Source organism: Epinephelus lanceolatus, chromosome 19, assembly GCF_041903045.1.
Source record: "Epinephelus lanceolatus isolate andai-2023 chromosome 19, ASM4190304v1, whole genome shotgun sequence".
Taxonomy (NCBI): domain Eukaryota; kingdom Metazoa; phylum Chordata; class Actinopteri; order Perciformes; family Serranidae; genus Epinephelus; species Epinephelus lanceolatus.
In genome coordinates this window covers 18,430,593-18,455,588 of record NC_135752.1, presented here as the reverse complement: position 1 = coordinate 18,455,588, position 24,996 = coordinate 18,430,593, and the positions used below count along the sequence as shown (strand labels likewise).

The following is a 24,996-nucleotide window of genomic DNA, read 5'->3' as shown; positions in this document are numbered from 1 at the left end:
TTATTAAGAAAATTACAGTCTATTTAATTCTGAAAAAAATAAAGCATTAAAACAGGAACTAAAGAAGGTAAAGAAGGTGAAAGAATTCTACCCACCTTATGTGCATGAGGTTGGCGTCCATGCTCCAGGGGGCCCGAGGAGTGACAGGCACAGGGATGCCATGTTTCTACAGTTTGACAAAGAAAGCTGCTTTGTTACAAACTGTTTGCTTGTAAGCTACCTGCACCTGAAGGTTAGAGACTACAAATCACAGCTGTACTTGTTGGACGGAGAGGTTCTGAACACAAGGAACCAAGCAGAACTGTTTCCAGCGGCTGGTTTTTGGCATGCTGTGTAACCAAAATACATGTGTTTCCCCACGCTGCTTTTTCGCTTTAAGAGTCAGCAATGAGAAGACCAAAAAACAAATCAACAAAAAAATGAAAGATATTTTTGATATGTTCAAAGGAAAAGTCAACAACTCTGTGTTTTTTACTCCAGAGGCCAGCGAGAGAGTGGTTTTGTTTAAAACATCATGACCACCCTCTAGTGGGAAAAACTGGTCCAAACCACCATCTAATGGGACCATAAGAACAAACTGCCAATGATGCGTGCGTGCTCCAAATAACATAAATCTGAGAACGGTTAAGTTAACTGTAAATATAATCATGACAAGGAAATTAAATTACAGATAAAGAGTAGGGATGTTAAAAGAAATTGTATGTATTTTTCACAATAGGCATTTAAATTCCTGAAGGGATTCAACTTTTTCTTCGAAAACCACTTGGCTTTTATCAACACATATGGATAACATTTTATTGATCCCAAGGGGGAAAATTAGATGTTACAGCAGCACAAGAAACAGACAAGATATACATTAGAAAGGGATTAAAAACTGAGCAAAGGGAATTAAAAATTGGCTCTAGCATAAAACAAAAACTACAGATACACAATAAGTGCAGGAGAGCATTCAATGAGTATATAAAAGTCTATACAACCAATAGATATGATAAAGCTCTATACAATACGATACTCTAGGGCAGGGGTTAGTGACCTTTACTATCAAAAGAAGAAAAAAAACTGTCTGAAACATATTTGAGCCTCACGATAAAGGCAACACAGCCTTTTAAGTCAGATTTAGCTCATCAACATTACTAATAGGTCTAAATGAGCATTCATTATTTGTTTTAGCACAAGGTGGTTGTTCTGCAGTGGACTATTTATGATTACTTTGTACTTGAACTTTGCAGCATTGCCAGTTAAACTCTCTATTTGACCCTGAGACTGTTCCCTTTTTGGAGACTCAAAACTACTGCTGTCATTGCTAGAGATGTTTATAGAGGAAAAGGCACCAGGCCACAGACATATGACACACATTTTAGCTTTGTAATCGGAGTATAGGCTACACATTTTACAGTTGAAGAATGTAAAAATCACTTTAGGCCTACAACAATAAATGAAAATTAAATTGTTAACAAAATATGGGTTATTCATTTCATATAATTTTCTGTCAAAGCCACAGAGAGCCACTGGAGAGGGGCTAAAGAGCTGCATGTGGCTCTGGAGCCGCAGGTTGCCTACCCCTGCTCTCAGGGGGATATTTCTGTTATAACGTAATCACTGCTTTTCTTTTCTGTCACTATAATGCTGAGGAATCCTGCTAAATGCTCCAGACAAAACAAAAGTCTTCATACTAAAATTTCAATTTATCTTGTGCCGTTTGGACATTTTATAGACCAAATCAGTAATTCCAAATCACTGATATATTTATTAACAACAAAATTAATTTTTAGCTGGCAGCCCTGGACACCACCAAACTGAACTACAGATTTTGTGATTTATACCTTAACAGACTGATGGAGTTACCTGTGCATATTCCATCAGGTCTTTTCTCCCCCTGAAACGGTTGTAGAACTCAGGGATCCTCCACGGAGCGATGATCTGAACAGCACAAACAGAGAGAGTGAGAGAGTCGGCCTCATTTTCAACAGACGTTGTGTCAAACAGTACAAGCCATAACCTCCATACAGTTTAACAGCAAAGTTACCTTAACTTCGGGGTAGAGGGCGTAGCATGTGAGCTCAAAACGGATCTGGTCATTGCCCTGAAAAAAAAACCCCACACATACACAATGGCTCAGCTTTATGTACCACATGTGAGGTGTGATAGCAGTGTTGACAGTTTACACAACAACAGTAAATGAAAGTGTGCATGGTAAAGCTTCAACTAACGACTATTTTCATTCTTGATTAGAGTGTTGGTCTCTATAAAGTGTCTGAAATAGTGGAAAAATGTCCCTTGCTATTTCCCAGAAAAATTTGACATATTAAAATAATTCGTTTGATGCAACCAACTGTCGAAACCCCTAAAGTCTTCAACTTGCTATCATATAAGACAAAGAAAACCATGAGAAGACAAATCAGAGTCAAAAATTACTCAAATTACTTATTAAAATAGTTGCAGATTGCATTTCTGACAAATCGACTAATCAAATAATAGCTTAACAATTCAGTTCTAGTGCACACTGGTAGAGCCGTGATGTTTCCCGTGACTGTACTGACATGGGACAAATGCAATGACCAAATCCTGCTTTAGTTTTTATTTCTATATTTTCCTGCACAGTGCTGTCACTTTCTTCATTAATCAGCTTCAAAATAGAAATAAAAATCTATAAGGGAGCAAGCCGCACTGTCTTAATTAATGACCACATATAAAAAAAAAAAAAAAAAAAAAAAAAAAAAAACACCTGAAAAATGTTAGGGCACAGCTGATGAGGTTACAAGTTAAGTTATTTGAGGTTTGTATTGTACCAATATAACGCGGTATCTGTCGCCATCTACATGTGAAATGTGGACACTGCATTTCAACTGATGACCACTTAATACATTTTATGTGGAAAAAACAGGAAAATATATGTAAATGTACTGAATGATTAACTGTATATTAAAAAGATTTTTTTCTAAATTTGATAATGATGACTTAATAATTAATTGTAACTATGAGAGCCTTGATAGCGTTAACATTTGTCCAACTCGCACAGCTGCAGCTTAAACAGCACTTTATCACGAACAGAAGTTATTCTGACCAAAAGAGATGAGATGTAGCGAAGCCTTTGACCAGTTAACAACAAATATAATCATACTACTACAATTATATTGTCATTTTGTAATAAGAAAAATGCAACTCCGGTCTGGGCTCTGCATAGGACCACCCTGAACTATGCTTTTATCTTCAAGAGCACTTTAATATTCCTCTGGACCACACAACATGTCAGATGGACTTGTTGTTTCTATTATCTTCCAGTTTTAAAACACTTTAGACTACTTTATTTACTTACTTCCAGCTGTAATTTTACAATTGAGAATGGCCTGTTTCACAGCTAATAAGGGGGTCAAACATGCCAGATTATCCTAGTAAGACATGAACATGTTGAACATGTCAGGAAGGCATACAGATCTTTGAAACAAGGTATCTATCCACAAAATGTACTTAAATGACAATGTCACAGGGTTAAAAATAAAGTCCTCATATCTAGCAAGAAATTTAGGCTAATTTTCATCAAGTCTCATTCACTGCAGAAACCTATTTGACAGGCTTCCAATGTGCAAAAACATATTTGCATTTTCCTTTGAGCTGCAGTGACTCATTTAATTTAGCCCATGGTTCAGTGCAGTGTGAGGGAAAAGCGCAGGCAACAGAGATGATAACATCTGTCTCAGATTTGCAGGAAACTTCTATTTTCTTTTAATGAATGGACCACTAAAGAGAGGAAAATTACAGTTTCTGAATGAAGGAGTGCAGAAACATGCCTGATGAGGGACGCTTTCTGACTTACTGTTGCAGTTTGGTTTAAAACCAGTTAATGTTCAACCCTGCAAACACAAAATTTTCATGTCCAGACTATGGACGGTGACCTAGTTTGTTTGTGTTTCGGAAAAACTGGCTATGGCATCCTGCGGATCAGGAATGTAGCACGAAACCACAGTGTCGAGGGTTTAACTGCAGGAAACTGGTCTGTAGTTTTGTATCATTTCCCAAACATACTTTTTTTCTGTCCCAGCCCTAGAATAAATGCAAGAAAATGTAAATAATTCTTTTAATACATTTAATTTACATCTTGGATTCAACCATAGTCAGTAGTCTCTTGTTCTATGTTTACCTTTCCTGTGGCACCATGGGAGACAAACTGGGCACCCTCCCTGCGTGCAATCTCGACCTGACGCCGTCCGATGCAGGGTCGTGCTACCGCAGTGCCCAGCAGGTATCGGTCCTCATAGACAGCATTGGCTTGGACTGTGGGCCAGATGAAGTCCTCCACAAACTCAGCACGCAGGTCTTCAATGTACATCTATACATCAACAGATGTCAGGACACAGAACAGGGCTTTATGTTATTCTATTCATCTCTGAGCCATTTTTATGTGGGAAATATTTAATGAATTAGTTAGGATCTTTCCCTCTAGGGAAAGAAATAACTGCTGATTGTTTGCCACAACAAAGGCTTTGTCTCATACTGTAAATATGTGATGGGAGTGCTCTACAAGAATCAGAATAAAGCAGCTACTGATTTGCATTTATTTCAGCCTGCTGCATTAAAGAGGCTGGAAATTTGATTTTGGTCATTATCAATGTGTTGTAAGGCCATAGAGAACATTTAAAAACACTTCTGTATTAGTGTAATTAGCTGCTTTAAGGGAGCTCTGACATCTGATATGATAAACTGAATTAGACATCTTACAGCAAAAAGATGATCAGCCTTCTCATTGTCAGTGCTTCCCACCAGCTCATGATGAATGCAAAATATTCTTTAAAAAAAATACCAATAAGGGGCACCCTAGAGGTTAAAGCACCAACCATGAACCACAGCATTCCTGGCTTGGACCTTTCAACCTTACATTGAAAGGTCAAAGGACCTTATTGTTCTCCACTATTCTCTCCACTCATTTCCCGAAATTGTTTGCCAGTCTTGGAAAAATGCCTGGTAGGAAGACACAGAATCACTGACAGTGCACTTAAAGCAACATCACATTTCATTCCATCTCTTACCTTCTTTGCACCGAGGCTTTCTGCCTTTTTCTGGGCAGCTTCAAAATCCTCGTCTTGTCCAATGTTGGCCTAGAAAAACACACAATAAATTGCACATCAAAGGGACACAAATATACTAATTTTCGCAAATATATGTGCAGCTGAACCTACATCAACACAAATACAAACTAAAAACCTTGCAGTTACATCAGTTCAGAGCTCCTGTGAAATAATATGCAAGCCCTGTATATAAACATGCCAGCACATGACTCGCACGTGTTTATTCTGCCGATCAGTGATCTTGTAATTCAGGTCGCGCCTGTTGAGGAGGTGCAGCAACAACCTCACAGCGAAAACCAAGCATGAACACCACTTAAGGGCTTGAAGAGGCTGTCTGATCTCCTGAACCTACACTACACAAGGGACTGTTTTCCTGCAATGAGATGACAATGATTTGGTAAACAAAAATGACAAAAATCTAACACTAACAACATAACTAACACTATACCATGCACTTGATATTTTCAGTTCTTAATCATTTTTATTTGAGTGTCTCTCTGAGCATACAAGGACAGTAGATTAAGGGTGAGTCACGCTCAATGTTATGACTTCATAACAAAACCTATCATTATGACATTCCAGTAATAGCTACAGTGTGAACTCTTTTCCATTACTTGTGAACTGCATGCCTGCAGGTGCAGTATCTAATTTAATTTAACATACAGATATTCACATCCCATATTAAAAACTTAATAATTGTGTAATTATCAATTTCTGCCTGACTTCACTGATGCAATCTTTTCTGAAGAGTAGATGCAAGTGCATATTTTCACAAAGACAAAGAATTATGGATTGAATCAGTGCCTGCTATTCTCCTTCTGCTTCCCTGCCACAGCAGTGCCACAGTGGTGAACTACAGACAATCGCCCATCCCCCCACACTGAATCACAAAACCACTGAATGAAAAGTTAGACAACAAGAAAATCTGCTTGCTTTGCAGTTCTAAACCGCCCCAGGGCAGAAAGTAAATCCAGCTAGATTTGCACTGGCATTATGAAGCCAAATCCTGTGTGGTTTGGGGTTAACTGTACTGTAGCTCTGACAGGATTTTGGGAGAGCTAGTAAAAAAAAAAAAAAAATCCTACATGCCTGAGACAAAGACAAGACAAACTGTGTCAGCTGCTAGAAAACAGTCAATTATAACACAACAGAGATGTGTGACATGCAAAAGCAGCTGTTTTGAAACTAAGACACCTGTTGCACACACACTAGTCCCTAAAGCTTACCAAGAACGTGATCACATCGTAGCCCTGTTCCTTCAGCCAAACAAGAATACAGGATGTGTCCAGTCCACCACTGTAGGCCAGAACCACTGTACCTTTAGACATGACGAGGGCAGCTCAGTCCGAAATGGTAGAGAAGCTGTGGAGTAGAAGCAGAGAAGCGACAGCAGAGATGCAATATGAGTCACCAGCCTAGGTGGAATTGAAATGTCAATATATGACCAGTGTTTACTGGTCATACAGTGCCCTCCAAAAGTATTGGAACAGTGAGTCCAATTCATTTACTTTTGTTGTAGACTGAAAACATTTGGGTTTGACATCAAAAGATGAATATGGGACAAGAGATCAACATTTCAGCTTTTATTTCCAGGTATTTACATCTGGATCTGATACACAACTTAGAAGATAGCATTATTTGTAATGGAACACAAAATTTTTAGGTGAGCAAAAGTATTGGAACATATAAACTTAAAATAGATTAAAGTGAATGAGACTTAATATTTAGTTGCAAATCATTTGCTTTCAATAACTGCATCAAGCCTGTGACCCATTGACATCACCAAACTTTTGCATTCGTCTTTTGTGATGCTTTTCCAGGCTTTCACCGCATCCTCTTTCAGTTGTTGTTTGTTTTGGGGGGTTACTCCCTTCAGTCTCCTCTTCAGCAGGTAAAATGCATGCTCTATTGGGTTTAAGTCTGGAGACTGACTTGGCCAGTCTAAAACCTTCCACTTCTTGCCCCTGATGAACTCCTTTGTTGTTTTGGCAGTGTGTTTTGGGTCGTTATCTTGCTGCATGATGAAGGATCTCCCAATCAGTTTGGTTGCATCTTTCTTTAAATTAGCAGACAAAATGTTTCTGTAGACTTCTGAGTTCATTTTGCTGCTGCCATCATGTGTTACATCATCAATGAAGATGAAAGAGCCCGTCCCAGAAGAAGCCATGCAAGCCCAAGCCATGACATTACCTCCACCGTGTTTCACAGATGAGCTTGTATGTTTGGGATCATGAGCAGATCTTTTCTTTCTCCAAACTTTCGCCTTTCCATCACTTTGGAAAAAGTTAATCTTTGTCTCATCAGTCCATAAAACTTTTTCCCAGAATTTTTGAGGCTCATCTCTGTACCTTTTGGCAAATTCCAGCCTGGCCTTCCTATTCTTCTTGCTAATGAGTGGTTTGCATCTTCTGGTGTAGCCTCTGTACTTTTGTTCATGAAGTCTTCTGCGAACAGTAGATTGTGATACCTTTACTCCTGCCCTCTGGAGGTTGTTGCTGATGTCACTAACAGTTGTTTTAGGGTCTTTCTTTACAGCTCTCACAATGTTTCTGTCATCAACTGCTGATGTTTTCCTTGGTCTACCTGTTCGACATCTGTTGCTTAGTACACCAGTGGTTTCTTTCTTCTTCAGGACATTCCAAATGGTTGTACTGGCTATGGCCAATGTTTGTGCAATGGCTCTGATTGATTGTCCATCTTCTCTCAGATTCACAATTGCTTCTTTTTCACCCATAGACAGCTCTCTGGTTTTCATGTTGGTTCCACCTCTAAATGCAGTCTGCACAGGCAAAACCTTTCGTACCCAATCTGAAACTGAGCTCAGACATTCAGTGCTATTTATTGTTTGAATAATCAATGTAATTGGGAGACACCTGGGCAACAAAACACATCTGTCAGTCACATGTTCCAATACTTTTGCTCTCATGAAAAATGGGTGGGTTCAAACAAAAGGTGCTATCTTCTAAGTTGTGTATCGGATCCAGATGTAAATACCTGGAAATAAAAGCTGAAATGTTGATCTCTTGTCCCATATTCATCTTTTGATGTCAAACCCAAATATTTTCAGTCTACAACAAAAATAAAGGAATTGGCCTCACTGTTCCCATACTTTTGGAGGGCACTGTATATTGACATTTGGGACAACATGCTTAAATATCTAATCTATAACAATGTGCATGGCAAGCAGCTTCAATAGCTTCATTCATCGTAGAGCAGCACAGCTCCGGCACAGGCCCTGAGGCAGCTTGTATTTAAAATATATGATGATCATAGGGAAATCAAATCAATTTTTACAATCTATTTGACATTTAAGTAATTCAACAAGAAAAAAATCCAAACATTTGCTGCTTCCAGCTTCTGAAAAGTGAACATTTGCTGCTTTTACTTTGATGCCACCTGTTGAATGGATGAAATAAGCAGTTTGACAATGTCACCCTGGGGTCTGGGAACGTGATATGCATTTTGCAGTAGGTGCTCTCAGAATGATCTACAGATAAGATAAAAGTGTTCTAACAATGAGGTAGCACACTGTGTTAAATGGCAGATATCCAAATGGATTAACAGTGTTACATACTGCAAAAAATTAACATAATTATAAATGCAACAGGTTGTCAATTTTAATTACTTTTTACAACCTTAAAAAATTAGATAGCTTACATCACATGTCCCACTTGAAAAAACAAAGAGTTCTTGTATGTAAGCTTATTTGGAGGTGTGACAAAATGTGACACCCCTTGGTTCCCAATCCCAATCTATGTTTCCACCAGAGGAAGTGGATACAAAACAATTTAGTCAATTCAGAGTTTTCACATGGTAAAACTGCGTTTTCAGAGGAGCAACATTTAAGCTAACCTGTGCGCCCCGACACGCACAGCTGAGATTTGTTTCAGTTAGTGTCATGTATAGGCCTACTAACAAGGTGTCAGGCTTGTTTTGGCGCTATTAAGTACATATATTGGCTTAAAACATGCACAGTGTTGTCTTTTTCCTGAGTTAGCTAACCTAGCTACATTTTGCCTGGCACTACAGTGTTTAGCGACAGCAGTTGACCCATCCGTGCCAGCTGAGACCCCTCGTGACAAACCGTTACTAGACGCTGTCGCTGAGAGTGACTCATAAAACTTAAAACTGAAATATAAAAACAATAAAGTAGGTTATACTTACAAAATAGTGGGTTTTGTAAGATAAATAGACTTTATCCGGAGACGTTTTGTGCCGTTGCTCGGCTGAGGAGTGGAGGAAAGCAACAGCAACGTGCTCTTTTCTCCAGCTGCTGCAGTCTGACTGGTCCATCTCTCATTACGTCATCAATACTATGTCCCCCCCCGAGACCCTAGATGTTCATTCATGCAGTCAGCGTGGAGAACAGGGTGAGGTGACGAAAGATGCTCTTGAGTTGCGTTATGGGAATTGTAGAGTGCATACTAGGACCTTAAGTCAGAATATCCTGGCTTTAATTTCGACTGTTGGAAGCTTCTTCAACCACTGCTGAACAGAGACTTATTACTGCATTTCCATAACAGAAGAGATACATTATATGGTCAGAACTGGCATCTACAATTCCCATAACGCAACTCAAGAGCATCTTTCATCACTCAGCCCTGTTCTCCACGCTGACTGAATGACTGAATGAACATCTAGGAGCTTGTGGACACAGTGTTGATGATGCAATTTGAGCTGGACCTGTCAGACTACAGCAGCTGGAGAAAAGAGCATGCTGCTGTTGCTTTCCTCCACTCCTCACCAGCCGAGCAATGATATAAACGTCTCCGGATAACATTTATTTATCCTACAAAACCTACAAATCCTGTTTCAACTTGCATGGATGGGTAAGCTGCTGTTGCTAAACACTATAGTGCCAGGTAAAAATGTAGCTAGGTTAGCTATGGGAAATGAAATGACAATTTCACAATCTATTTGACAACAAGAAAAAAAATTAAATTTGCTGCTTTCAGCTTTTGAAATGTGCCCATTTGCTGCTTATACTATGATACCACCTGTTGAACGCATGAAACGGGCAGTTTGCCGATGTCACCCTGGGGTCTGGGAACTTGTGATGCGCATTTTGCACGTTTTCCTGACATTTTATTGTCTAAATAATTAGAAATCATTTGACAATTTTTACAATCTATTTGACGTAATTAAACAAGAAAACAACCCAAACATTTGCTGCTTCCAGCTTCTGAAATGTGAACATTTGCTGCTTATACTATGATGCCACCTGTTTGAACGGACAAAACCAACAGTTTGACGATGTCACGTTGGGGTCTGGGAACTTGTGATGGTCATTTTGCACTTTTTCTTGACATTTTACAGACTAAATAATTGGAGGACTGGATGACACTTAAAGCAAATAGTTGCAGCCCTAGTTTTAGAGCTTAAATTAGGTGCTCTCAGAATGATCTACAGATAAGATGATAGTGTTTTACAGTGAGGTAGCACACTGTGTTAAGTGGCAGATATCCAAATGGATTAACAGTGTGATATATTGCTTTAGAATGAACGTTGCTCATTCTGTCTTTCTTGATAAATCGGGTTCAAGAGTTCTTGTATTTTCTCAACACCTGGGTGAACATGCTAATTTTAGCTCCTTTACAGCCGAAATACCATGAAGCACAACCACAAAATACCATCCATTTCTGCCCAAGCAGTGCTAAAACATCATTCGAAATTAGTCTGCACTGAGTTTGAAAGAGAGTCTGAATAAGTAAGTGACAGATAAAAAAGAAGAAACCACTGTAAAGTTTCAACTGATCTGTTTTCCGGCCTGTCTGTGACATCAAATGTGACACATGAAAAAAAAAAACACACAGTAAGACAGACTAACCCTAACCCTAACCCTGGAAAACAGGTATTGGGAAGAGACATACATCGGTGCCCCAGCAGCATCATCAATCAGCTTTAGCTTCATTTAGAGCTAAATCCTAATGCAGGGGTGAACTAAACCGTTTTGCCTCTTGAACTTGAGAGGGGCCTCAGAGAGCTTTAATTACTTCTGTTATACAAAGCTCAGTCTTATAACCTATCTATGTAGCTATTGTTAATGTAGGGTTAATGGGGCTATGACAGGGTTGTGAGTGTGAACCCCTCCCCACATAATCATAATTAGATTGAGATGGAGCGACTTAAATAATACAGTTAGGTATTTTAAGGCTTGGGCCCCTTTCAAAGGGTCAAGCATTAATTTAAGCAGTTGTGAGATAAGTAAGGAAAGAAGAAGACACAAGGGTCTGCATCACAAAGTCATATTTATTTTGTTGGTGTTTACTCTAATTTTTGCTGTCATTTGTGAAATCTGGAAGTGCTAACAAACTCATTCCAAACTACATGCTGCTTTTTTTGTGAGGTCCGTTCACCGAAAAGGTTGGGAAACTTTTGTTTAATCTTTAACGCTACAGAGGCTTTTAGATATTTTGTATTGTACAATTTAGTAACTTCAGCTCTTATAATTTCTTCTTATCCATGATTTCTCTTTTCTTTCAGTGTTCCCTTGTGAGATTTACTACAGAAAAACACACATTTTTTTTTTTATCTCTGCATACTTGAAAAGCCTCATGTGTCTTTAAAGACCAATAAACATAAACAACTCCATATGCCCAGTGAAAGCTAGTCCTTATTTATTTAACAGAAAAATATGAGTCCCTACAGCCCAAACATCTTTAAACAAACATATGCAAAATGACTGGTTCTCAACCAGGAGTCCAAGGACCCCTGGGGTCTTTGAGGGAGTTTTAGGGGGTCCCCAGAAACATGGCGAATGTTACTTTTCACAATTCACTATAGAAATTAGCTCATGTGAGTCAGAGTCATAAGAGTGACCAGTCTGATCATAGGTTTCACTTCCAACATGGATATTTCCTCAGCTGTAGTTGACAGCTATAGAATTCTGGTCTAAATCATATAAAATCTTTTCAGATGCAGGTCACTTCAGCCAAATCTTATCTTATCCGTGACCTCATATGTATGAATGGGTCCTTGACACAAACAAGCTTGAGAACCACTGTTCTAAATCAAAGGACGGCTCTAAGGAAAATAACAAGGCTAAGAAAGGCCTTGATTTTTTTAATGAAATAATATAGGGTTTGTGTTTATTTCTTTAGCTACATTTCAAAGATGGGATACAAGGTGAGTTTGGATTCCTAAACCAGATCAACGTTCATTTCCTCATCTGGATCACGTTTCTATGACACACTTCTCTGCTTAGGTCGACAACATTGCAATAACATTTTCCCCCAAAAGTCTTAAAATAATTTTAGAGAACTTGATCAGTTCATGCTAATAAGAGCTGTTTATTGAAGTTCATGGTAAAAGTTCTATGGTCGAGTAGCTCTGTTGATCAGAATTTCTTTCAGCAGGTGACACTGTAAACAACACACAAACATTTTTTTTGACATCAACAACCACCTTCAGATGTATGTAGCAATGTCTTTGTCCCATATCTTATTTTATCAGTGTGGCTTGAAATGACGAAATGCTCCATTGCAGTGAACATTTACCACAGTAGTCCATTAGAGGTCAGTGTTTGCTCAAAGTCTTTGACCTTAGAACAAGCTGATTCCACCACCTGTCCAGTACAGCACCTACATGTCATGTACATACGTGTTGGTTCATTCTTGTGACACAACAGTGTTTTGTTGACTGGGTCCAGACCTTGGACTGAAATCTGGTAAATGTTTTTTAACTTTTCATCACCATTTTCAGTGATACCCAACAGGTCCTTGCAAAGACTTCACTATATTGCATGTTCGTACTCGTAAGTAGAACTTACATGAATTTATCTTGTCCACCAAAAACCTTCAGCCTCCGAGAACATCGTAAGAGCTAAAAACCTTGACTGAGACAGTGACTTTATATTTCTGAATTTTTATTTCTTCGCCATGAACTTCCAAAATCAAAAAACAAATGATCAAAAATACAATATAAACTTCTGAAAATCAATACACTGAATATTCTTTTTTTGTAATTTTTTCTTACATAGGGCAAAAAACACTGAGCAAAGACAAAGTCCGGATGGCTAGTGACTCTGCTTAGTCCTCTTTGCTTTTCTAGATCGCAGAATATGGTGTTTCACAAACGTCGAGCCTCCCACCCCTGTTATCCCCCGATCATATACAGTTCACTAGTTAGGCATTTGCCAGAGACGTACAGTACAAAGTGCCCATTAACAAGTCCTGGAGCTAACAACTGTGTTGAATTTTTCAATCAAGCACGACTGCAATCCACCACTTTGTATACAATGTACACGCCCCCCCCCCTCGGATTCGACTCCCCATGAACAACAGTCAGTTGAGATTGAAGGTGTACAGATGAATAAAAGGCTAAGGTGTCAGGGAAAAAAAGGAGGGGAGCTGAAACCTAGAGAGTCAAAGCAAGTTGCTGTCAAATCAGTGCCACAGTTCCATACGCTAAGTAAGTCTCAGACACTCCAAGATCCAACGGCGGAAACAGATCAGCGTCCATGGGGGGGGAACCCAAACTGCTGAACTCCAATTTACCGGTTTTATATATAAAGCATCAACGTTAATTTATTGTAACTCATGGCATAAACTCCTGTAAAATATATCTTTTTATTCCTTGTGCACACAGAACAAATAAATCTTTTCTTCCATTTATCATCCATTAGTTGTTTACCTTGCACTTTGAAATACACTGGGCTTTTTTATTCTTGCTGTCTTCAAAAAAGACGACATACAAGAAGAGTTTAGAAAAAAAATCAGGCATTATATATATTCAACTAAAAACGAAAAACAGCAGTTTGGAGGAATATAGAAAAAAATTGTCCATAGATGGGTGAGGTGGTGTGTGTCTGTTGGCCAAATAAAAAATAAGCTAGAAAAAAACAAAAACAAAACAAAACACTGTACCCTGGTGGTGGTGGTGGTGGTGGGAGGGGGGTGGGGGGGCGACGACAACGACGACTGGAAGAGAGGGAGGGTCATGTGTCCCGGTTGGTGGGGGGAGTTAGTGGTGCTGTGCAATCCTCTATCTTTACCCCGTTTGCCTACCACTCCTTCTTTTTCTCATCCATGGACACTCCGCCGGGTCCGAGTGCCACCACCAACAGCAGACCACCGATGACGGAGGTGGTCTGGAAGAAGTCGTACTTCAGGAAGTCATGCATGGGTTTGTAGGCAGGGACGGTCCAGAAAGCGTTGAAGTAGATGTTGATGGCCAGAAGCCACACGACGAGGGTCAGTGCCGCTAGCTTGGTTTTGAAGCCGATGGCCACCAGTATGATGAGCGCAGTTCCAACCATGTTCTGCAGGATCTGTGGAAGAATGTTACAATAGGTGAGTGAAGAGGTGCACTTTTAGTTCACTTTTAGCACCTGTCTGTTCAAGCTCCCCTCCCAAAAAAGCTTAGTCTCCTTTGACTAGTCAGTGTTTTTGGGTCATCCATATCTGCATTCTTGGCATCTCTGCACCGAGGAACACCCACCAAGCGCCAAATGCAGGCAGATTTTCAATTTGGCGAGTAAATCTCAGAGGGCTACATGCCACACTGATGGGTAAGTGTTTGTACCAAAACAGTCACATACAAGAATAAAGCATGTTGCATCTCTACTCATTCTGGTGTCATTTAGGGACACACTGCACTGTTGCTCCTCTGCTGTCAGTGTCACACACACACACACACACACACACACACACACACACACACACACACACACACACTACAGATTTGTTTTATGCACATCATTACAGTGCCATCAGCTGACTATCTTGAGCACTCCTAGTTTTGCCACACTGTTTACCATACAGGACATCAGCTGATCCATTAAAGTATCACTTGTTGCTGGTCTGCTGCTAGCTACTGCTAATGTGTAGCCAAGGGTTATGAGTTGTGTCCATACTTATGACGGTAATAAAAAAATAACATGGAAAATCTACAGTCTGAGCCAAGATGGCAAACTCTTTAGTTCTTCTCATGCTGTCAACAGCAGCACATTACAGCTTCACTCCTTCTAATCTTACTTTTCATAGTAAAAGCTCAAGACATACACACTGCATAACTGCTTATCAGAGGGAACTTATTCCATATTTTGCTCTGACCTCTTCTTTAAGTTTATATTCAACATAATACCTGATTATCTCAATAAGATGTACCAATGTGACATGAAGAGGCAATTTATTATTTTGGCCGGTAAAAAAACAAGAAGCTTGGTATGTGGATTTTTCATCTCCCTGTCACCTAGGCCAGTGAATCAAAAAGTTAATTTTGGACACTGTCTGCACCGTCATTGCGTCCAAGAAAGACTGTAACAGAGTACAGCTGCACTTTTTAGTGCAAAAAAATCACTATTAAGAGCTTCTAAACCAAAATCTTTCAAAGCAGACATGTTTCAGCTGTAAAATGATCTGAAATTGGGTAGAAATGAAACAACATCGGTAATTGGGCTGTAACAGTCTCAGAATTCTTTCAGTTGAATCAGATTTGTCTGTTACAAATATTCAACGATTCAGTTTTTATTTTCCATATAAAGGTTTAAACTTTGAACGGGGCTCAGTGGGACGTTCATGGAGACAGGAGCATTCATGTAATAAATTAAACAAGCTAACAGCGCCAACGACAGATCGGAAATGTGCAACAACATTTTTTTGCCGACAACAGATATCAAACAAAAGTGAGAGACTGTGTCATATTAAGTATCTGTGAGGTGTAAATTCATCACTTCCAAGCAGAAGAGAGAAGATAATGTTGTTTCCGAGCTTTATGATAGAAAGTTTCTCCTCCTCTTTGCCACAGCTGTCTGTACCAAAGAGAAGCGTGAGAGTCAAGAGCACTCACTCCGCAGCAAAATCTGGGGAACAAAACGTCCCCAGAAGTACGCTGCACTGCACACTAACTAGCAAAAAACCCCAAACAAACCAAAAAGAAAAAAAAAAAAAACTGGTGAAGTTATCTCAGTTGACTGAGGGGTTTCCTATTGACGATTTGAATATCCATCTTTCAAGGGGCAGCCTTTATCAGCAACAAAGATTACATGTTTCCCTGATGTTAGCATGTAGCTACAAGTAGCAGTGTGGGCTGTGTAGTGTAAACATATGCAGTGATGTGCCCGGAGCAGATGGCCATATAAAGAAATCCGTCACATTACATATATACATATACATGTCAGAAAATGAGAAAGAGCATAACAGGTCCCCTTTATGGATGAAATGTCCATCTGTGTTAAATGAGGGTTTATGTTGTCGTGTACTCACAGAGAAGAAGTTGGAGTCAAAGTGCAGCAGAGTCATGAACATGAGCACTAGCAGTACTCGACCACCCAGCTGCATGTACTGCTTTGGCGAACTCTCTCCCATGGAGGGGACTCCGGCAAACATGCTCTTTCCTTCCGAACGAGACTCAGCCAACAGCAGGAGCAGACCACCTCCGAGGGCAAGGTTTCTGGGAGAGGAGAGAGGATGGTTATTTTTGGACAGTGCCTGTCAGACACGCAGTCAGACGAGCAGTAAAATGCCTTGGTGCATACAGTACAGTCGGGTTTGCTGAGGCTGATCATGACCTTATTTAAGAGTGAAATGAGGCTGTTCAGTATGGTTTCAGTCTCTGTTTTTAATTTTAATGAATGAATCATTTTTGTTTTTAATTACCTATTTAATCACAAAATGAGAAGTGCCTTTCACAACACAGCTTATTTTGTTTTTGGAATTTCAAATCTGGTATTTAAATTCATTAAATTATGCATCAGTAATCAAACGTGGCATCTTTTTTAATCAGCTTACTGATTGCTAACCTTGTCTTTAACAACCAACAGCACATAAATAAAAAATACACAGAATGCAGAAACAGAAATACTACAACATATGCCTATATTTAAGGGATATCTCCAGTGGTCGATGACTCATCTTGCCTGTTGATGTTTACATAAATCACAGGCCGTGTTCACAGTAATTGTTGGTGTCTGCTTGACAACTGAGATGCTTTCTCTCATACTACAATGGCAAATTCACATTTACTGCGGCAGAAAGGGCATGACATGCTGTCAGATTAATTAAGATAGTTCCAATCTATGATCATTACCAGTGAAATTCAAAACTGAACATCAGCAACCACCTGTCAGTGTGAGATTCGACAAGCATTATGCAAATAACATTCTGCTTCAGACCTCGGCAAACTGCCTCACACGTTTTCTTCCACTTATTTGTACATATACTTTAATTGGGTAACTGAAACAATGATCCCTGGTGGCCGATTATGTTCAGGAGCCAATAAACTGGAGCAGCCTGATACAGATATTTCACTGTTTTGTGCTGCACTTTAAACCTTAACAGAGTGACACTTACCTCATCAAAAATTTGAGGTCCCATAAAATGCTGTATGCAACAGTCTGGTGGGGGGAAAAAGACATTCCAGATCAAAGAAACAAAGAAATATTATTTGTGCACATTAAAAATGTAATTGCAATAAATTTGTTCTCACCTGTAGCGCTATGATGCCAAATAGTCCAAAGCAGGCATACTGTACAAAATTTCTACTGAGGATGAGGACACAACCACCTGTCAAAAAAAGATATTACAGGCAAGTTATGGTCATTATGTTCACAACACACTAGGTTTTATTTTCCATTTTTCTTTTTACAATGACAAATGCCATCATGAGCTATGATTTGCCATAATTACTATCATTTTTGTTTTTGTTTAAGTCAAACGATGAATTTCACTTGCTTGTGCAAACTGTGTTTTTTGCAAGAAAGTTACACAGTTTACAGTATCAGGCTGGTCCCTAAAGTCTCCAAAAGTAGATCAGGAGCTAGAGCCTTCAGCTATCAGGCTCCTCTCCTGTGGAATCATCTTCCTGTTACGGTCCGGGAGGCAGACACCATCTCCACATTTAAGACTAGACTTAAGACTTTCCTCTTTGATAAAGCTTATAGTTAGGGCTGGCTCAGGCTTGCCCTGTACCAGCCCCTAGTTAGGCTGACTTAGGCCTAGTCTGCCGGAGGACCCCCCTATAATACACCGGGCACCTTCTCTCCTTCTCTCTCTCTCTCGTATTCTATTACTGCATCTTGCTAACTCGGCCATTCTGGATGTCACTAACTCGGCTTCTTCTCCGGAGCCTTTGTGCTCCACTGTCTCTCAGATTAACTCATACTGCAGCGGTGCCTGGACAGTGTGACGTGTGTGGTTGTGCTGCTGCCATGGTCCTGCCAGATGCCTCCTGCTGCTACTGCCATCATTAGTCATTAGTCATACTTCTACTGTTATTATACACATATGACTATTGTCACACATGTATACTGCCAGATATTAATACATACTTTCAACATATTGTACCACAGTAGCCAGAACTATAGCTATAATATTATTACTTTCAATAATGTTGTTGTAACCTACTGTCATTACCTGCATCTCTCTCTCTGTCTCTCTCTCTGTCTCATTGTGTCATGCGGATTACTGTTAATTTATTATGCTGATCTGTTCTGTATGACATCTATTGCACGTCTGTCCGTCCTGGAAGAGGGATCCCTCCTCAGTTGCTCTTCCTGAGGTTTCTACCGTTTTTTTCCCCGTTAAAGGGTTTTTTTTGGGGAGTTTTTCCTTATCCGCTGCGAGGGTCATAAGGACAGAGGGATGTCGTATGCTGTAAAGCCCTGTGAGGCAAATTGTGATTTGTGATATTGGGCTTTATAAATAAAATTGATTGATTGATTGATTGATTGAGGCTTATCAAAAGAATACTTCACCCACAAAATGTCCATTTGTATATGATTAACTTACCACATGTTACCGTGAATTTCTTATGACTCTATTCTTAATTCTTAATAAATTGTAGTCACTAGGCTCTGTGTTTAACAACAGCAAAACTTTATCAAAATGTCCATTTACAAACATTCATATGACTTGTGTAGTATAATACAATTCTCCTTTATCCTGTCTTACACTCAGTACCTCCCACCTGGTACCTGGTTTACTAAAATGTTACGGTATAAAAACACTCCTGCCTATGAGTAGCGCACCCTGGGCGTGCCTGAGCACACGCATGCATATGAGCTCTGCTTGAGCAGAATTCAAACATACGTGCACGTCCAAGCACGCTACTCAGCCTTCGATGAGGCTGATTGTGAAGTTTTTAACAAAAATGCATGTGTTTGAGAAGTACTGAGCATGAGACTGGATAAATGAGACTTGGATTTTACTACACGAGTTGTGTGAGAGTTTGTAAATGGATGTTTTTTTTTCCGTTTTGCTGTTGTTAAACACTGAGCCTAATGACTTCATTTCATGAAGAATGTTCACCTTTTTTGGATTCTTCGTTCACCATGAAGGCATCCAAGAAAAACAAAATTTTCTTAATGAATTCAACGTTACACGGGGTGTGTAAGCGATATACAAATGGTCATTTAGTGGGTGAAGTACTCCTTTAAGAGGACAGCCGCACTGTGTTGTGGGTGCTGATTTGTCTGCAACAAGACTTATGATCATTTCATTTGGTAAACAAAACATGGCAGGGCAGGTCCATGGATTCATTATGCCAAACTCTGACTGTCAGCTTCAGCATGTCTCAACCAAACCATATCAGTGCCAGGGCAAATTTTCCATTCCCATCTGCCATGCTGTGGTGATTACAGTGTGTGCTCATTGTAGCTTCATATTGTGGTTCTTACATGACTAGAATGGAACTTGACATCTACCTGACATGCCTTCATCAGTGTGCTGCTCTTACAGCCAATATGCTTCAGAGTTCAAGGAACTATGGGGTGCGTTTTTGCATACACTGCAAAACTTAACTGATTTGGGGACAACTGGACTGCCTCTCGGCTTCCTTCAACAAGTCTTGTCAGTCTCTCCTGACCCCTCTAATCAGTAAGATGGTTTATAACCCAGAGGTTCACTGTGTTAGTGTGTATTACACAACTTTCTGACAAAACGTGGCAGAAATGCACTGAGCACACTTTTAAACTTGTCATACATCTTTACCTGTTTTGTTATACTGATATTTAGCTTGTTGATGCTTTTATCTTCCCTGTTTCAAATAAACATTAAAAACACAAACAGCCTTAACTGATTTGTCCATCTCATAATAGTAGCACTTTTAAAGCCACCTGCTTTGGTCACCAATTTGACTCACTCTTTTTTGTCACAAACCATCCAGTAATGTTACAAGAACATGTTACTTCCTATGACGATAAAAGCTGAGTTGATTCCTCTCACCCCCTTTCAATCACTTACCCAGCTGTCCTATGAGGTTAAGCAGCACAAAGCATGTCGCCAGGAAGTAGCCACAGCTCCATGTAGCCTCGATGTAGTCTCTCTGTTCGTTCCACTGGAACCACATGCGGATGCCGTCTTCCAGGAAGGTGCTGATGAGACACAGGCGTGCCAGGTGGGGCAGGTACTGTTTGGTTACCCGCAGGAACTGGGCAACAGAGAGGAGAAAGAGGATATATGATTGACAAGAAAAAAGGTAGCCTGATGTGCAAAAAAGAAAAATCAAAGGATGTGGTTTCTGAGGCGTTCCTGCTCTCACTTACAACAACAAAACTGGGTCAGTTAGCTGTAACACAAGTGAATTTAAACAAAAGTCCCATAAACAATAATATTCTGACCTGCTTCTCAGACAGATCTCAGAGTCTAAAATTACGTGAAAGAAAAGAAGTCATCAGGACTGTCTGCTACTAATTATTATTTACATAAGGATAGGAATCAACCCACTAGTCATTTGAATGCAATTGCCATGATAAGTGACTGTCGAAACAGTACTCATGTAACGCTGAATTGCAGCCTTGGATAGGCTTTGCTTAAATCCCAAAGCAGTCCTACTGAAATAGTGTGAGCCCTTGTACAGTAGGAGAAAGAGTACGCAATCACCTGAAGCTATGGCAGTTGGAGCTACCTGTGGAGCGAGTTTTTACTTTGTTTTAGTGAGTAAATGTGCATTAAGTATGTACACAGTGTAGATCATATTTGATCTGGGTTGTTTTTTCTGTTTTCCATTTTTAAGACTAGACTAGTCAGGCAGCTTTAGCTGCCATCAGTACAACAACAACTCTCTCTAGAAAATCTTTAAAAATAAAAAAAGAGGTCATACTGTACATGATGTTCTAACCCCTCCAGATACTCTTGTTACATATTCAAGCAAAAAAAAACAAGAGCTACAAAGGTAAACCGACTGATCACATAACAGGTTTGAACAAAATGAACTGATTTCAAAAGTGTAAGATGGCAAAGTATGTGCATGGTGGGAGTTCTGTTGTGGTCCACAACTCTCAAGACAATAACAGGCCTGAGCCTCCCTGTACTAATCCTAAATGGCTTATTGTATTATTATGAGTCGCTGAATGTTTAAGCAAGAAAAGAAACTCGACCACAATCCTCCCTCAAACATGTTTCATGAACGGATCCTCAGTTACTACAGTGACACAGAAGAGGTGCAGTGACCTGCCCCACACCCCGCCTACTCAGCAGTCCACATCAGCACTGTCAGACCTCGGCAGCCTATCAGCATCCACCAACTCCCACTATGACTGCTATGTGGGACATGAATGGACCAAGTGGGAGCCAATCCGAACAAGCCCAAGGTCGCTGCAATAGCCTCGAAATAGACCATTTTGTGGAGTAATGTGTAAGTAGCATATTTCAGGACCCCGTAGTGAGGGATGTGCAGTCAGCAGAGTTACTTAAAAAGACAACCAAGGTTCCCCTTTCTTAATGCGTTACAATAAACAGCATGCGTGAAAGGAGTGTATAAATCAATCAGTTGTAATTAGATTAAGGAAGTGGTGCATTTTTTGGGTATGTGGGCTAATTTTGGTCAACACAGGTGCTATAAACATACACTGAACTGCCTCCAGGACTTCATGTTTGAACTGACAGTCCTTCCCCAAGGAGAGAGCCAACATTAAAAGTTTGGTATGTCCTGTAAAAACACAAGGCCATGAACCCAGCACACAACACTACAGCACACATGGCTCTTATGAGCCAGACTACAGTAACTTCTGAGCAGAAAGCACAAGACACAATAAAACACATCTCATGGGATTTTCACAGTCTACACAGGAACATGGATCAGAGGCAGACCTGACATCTGATCTTTACATCTCAGCTCAGCTCTTATAGATGAGTGCACTGCCTGTACTCATGTAAGTGCAGCAAAAACACCTCAGAAAAACAGACATAACTACAGGAAGGCAGCTGTAGCATGTATGATAATGTGAGGGTACAACTCATGTCCAGCTTTTGGGTGAGCTGTGTAATGAAGCAGCTCTGTCAAGGCCACATGCAGATGCTAAGTTACAGAAAACCAAATGCTTCTCCAATTTACAAATACCCTGTAACACTTAGCCAAAAGCAATGCCAAGCAACTGTGGTGCTAAACACAATATGAGCAGTAAGTGTTAGCTAATAACTTGGGAGTGATTTCACAACTGCTGTCTGGCACTGTCTGGCTGAGCTACACTTTACAAACCAAGGGATACAGACAAGCTAACTAGCTGGCACAATTAGGCACACATCCATTATGTATACCTGTTAACGTTAGTTTGGTTGGTCGGTGCCAAACAGATGTTTCACTTTGTCGGTGTAAATTAATAATGCTAGCTAATCCATCTGGAGACACATGACAGCACCAAACACCTTAACCATTTGTCATTGTAAAACACGAGTTAATTAGCTATCCCATTAATCCAAGGTTATATTAATGCTGTCAACAAGCTACTGTGGACGTGATGAAACAATATTTAAAGCCGTCACAACGCTAAAGGAAACACTGAAGAGCCTAGCTCATTCTGACACAGACTAGTTAGCAGCTAGCATGCTAACAGCGGCTACCGTTAACAACTGCCGTGCCAGAAATTGAAGTTACCTGGTCCGCCACGTCTTCGGCTGTGTTCATGAGATCCTCCTGCCCCATATTTCTCTAATATTACGATTTTTAATAATTTAAGCTCAGCGCAACACAGTTTAGATGTGTTGGGTTTTTCGCAGGCTGCCCTCGGACTGCTCCTCCCCCCGTTAACGTTATTTACTTGAAGATTTCCCGACCGCCTGTGGACGCAGAGAGAAAGGCCGCCTCCGCCCCACAATGCCCCGCGATTTGACGAGAGACATAGAGGCCCCCTACATGGTACTGCAACCGCTGTATGCCACGTATACTGATCCGTCCGGGGGCTTGACACAGCTACACGGCGGTGTACAGGGGGTTTACACTTGACAAGTAGCACAAAATTAAACTTTCAACTCACCTGTGTTCATTTTTCACCTTAAACTGTGAGACAGGTTCATGAACAAGCCTTCAACAGCTGCACACTCTCATGTGAGCAGCTTTTAAAAGATGGTTTCATTTTTACTGACTACTACAATCTGCACAGCTCTCTTAATTTAAAACACTTATTTCACATGTAATTTGATATAATTCTCATATAATCAACTGTACACTTTTCTATTAACATTTATATTTATGAGTACTTGTTTTCCTTCTCTCTTGAGGTTTATTGTTATGCACAAAGATACCAAGACAATTTCCTTTTTTCATTGGTGAATTATGGGACAATGGGCCCCTGGACATAGATATACAGACGGCCCCACCACCTCTCCTACATAGCAGCAAGACAAACAGATTTTAAAGTTGTTCAGCCCCTTTTTTTGTTCTTTCTTTCTTTGTCTCACAGTGATTTTGGGTCTCTTTGTAGTTGCTTTTCATCTCTTCGTAATAATTTTGTGTCTCTGTGGTTATTTTGAGTCTCTTTGAAGTTGCTTAGCATCTCCATAGTGGTTTTGTCTCGCTCTATGGTCCCCCTTTTCGGTATCGTGTGTCTCTTTGTGTCTCTTTGTAGTCATATATTGCTTTGTGGTCATTTTGAGTCTCTTTGTAGATGCTTTGCATCTCTGTAGTCACTTTGTGTCTCTTTGTAGTCCCCCTTTCCATTGTTGCAACTGTTTTACATCTTCAGCAGTTGTTATATGTCTCTTCTTAGTTGTTTTATGTTTCTTTGTGGTCATTCTGACTCTCTTCCTGGTTGGTATGTCTCTCTTAGTAACATTTTGCAGATGAAAGTTACTTTACTTATGTATCCTTAAACTTGGCAATAAACCTAATTCTGACTCTGAAGTGCATTTAAATTATGATTATTATGGGTTCAGAATTTGCGTGCACCTCATGGACTTAAAAAAAATTACTGAATGCATTAATAAATGAATGAATACATTATAAAAAAAGAAAGGGTTGTTTTTTTCATGTAAGTAGGAGCTGCACTACTTAAACAAATCACAAAACAGGTAAAACAAATAAATACAGAAGCTTTAATATCACACAACCTTCAGCGTGCAAAAGTATGGTTTTCTGTTGTGTTTAACAACTTAATCCTCACATTTTATTTCTAGGACTAGACAAAACACTTAACACGAACTGTGCATACAGTACATACACAGGTGAGTGAGAACCAACATAAATATTCTTGATAAAGTGTCGAGGCAGCGTTATCTCTCCTCGCCATTAATCCTACAAAGCTCTGAAACTGAACTGGAGGCAGATATTCCAGCATTTAGCAAAGAGAACAAGGTCCAAACTAAAAACATTTCTGTATTATGAAGGTGATTCATCACACTGTAGTCTTAATGGACTCAGAAGCTCATTTAGTAAGTGACTCAGGATGCCTCTGGGTTCTCCTGAGCAACTTAGCAGGTCTTTTTATTCCAGCAGTGGCCAGATTCTTTAATGATCACTTTTAGATGTAGTCCCAGCTGTTGACTGTATCTCAAATGTCTTTTTATTTTGTCATTTGTTGTTTCATGCATTTGTATTTGTTGGGTTTCTTGTCTGTACAAGTTGCTCCTGGTGACAAATGTGTTTCCCCATATGACATTAATAAAGCTTTCTAATCTAATCTTATTTTTGGGTTTTGATAATGGCGATGGAGAAAACTAACACAACTGTCTATAATTTCCCATACTGTTGGGTTGAAATCTTTCACTCTCACTGACCATAT

At 39.8% G+C, this 24,996-nt stretch overlaps 2 protein-coding genes across 2 annotated transcripts in view; both read right to left on the bottom strand.

Annotated features, from left to right (window-relative positions):
- Positions 1-9,377, bottom strand: part of ass1 (argininosuccinate synthase 1) — a 31,119-nt gene extending 21,742 nt beyond the window's left edge. Inside the window, exons 1-7 of the mRNA XM_033646190.2 lie at positions 9,228-9,377; positions 6,290-6,425; positions 5,025-5,093; positions 4,139-4,327; positions 2,027-2,083; positions 1,846-1,920; positions 96-166 (exon numbers count right to left, since the gene is read on the bottom strand). Coding sequence (XP_033502081.2) covers positions 96-166; positions 1,846-1,920; positions 2,027-2,083; positions 4,139-4,327; positions 5,025-5,093; positions 6,290-6,391 — 563 coding nt within the window. The 5' untranslated portion in view covers positions 6,392-6,425; positions 9,228-9,377. The remainder of the gene's footprint in view (positions 1-95; positions 167-1,845; positions 1,921-2,026; positions 2,084-4,138; positions 4,328-5,024; positions 5,094-6,289; positions 6,426-9,227) is intronic.
- Positions 9,378-12,910: 3,533 nt separating this feature from the next.
- surf4 (surfeit 4) lies at positions 12,911-23,090 on the bottom strand. Its single transcript, XM_033647180.2, has 6 exons — positions 22,875-23,090; positions 20,243-20,429; positions 17,490-17,566; positions 17,354-17,397; positions 16,268-16,454; positions 12,911-14,331 (listed from the first exon to the last, which is right to left on the bottom strand). Exons 1-6 carry the CDS (start codon positions 22,920-22,922, stop codon positions 14,065-14,067), a joined length of 810 nt encoding a protein of 269 aa, XP_033503071.1. The 5' UTR covers positions 22,923-23,090; the 3' UTR covers positions 12,911-14,064.
- Between the last annotated feature and the right edge of the window lie 1,906 nt (positions 23,091-24,996).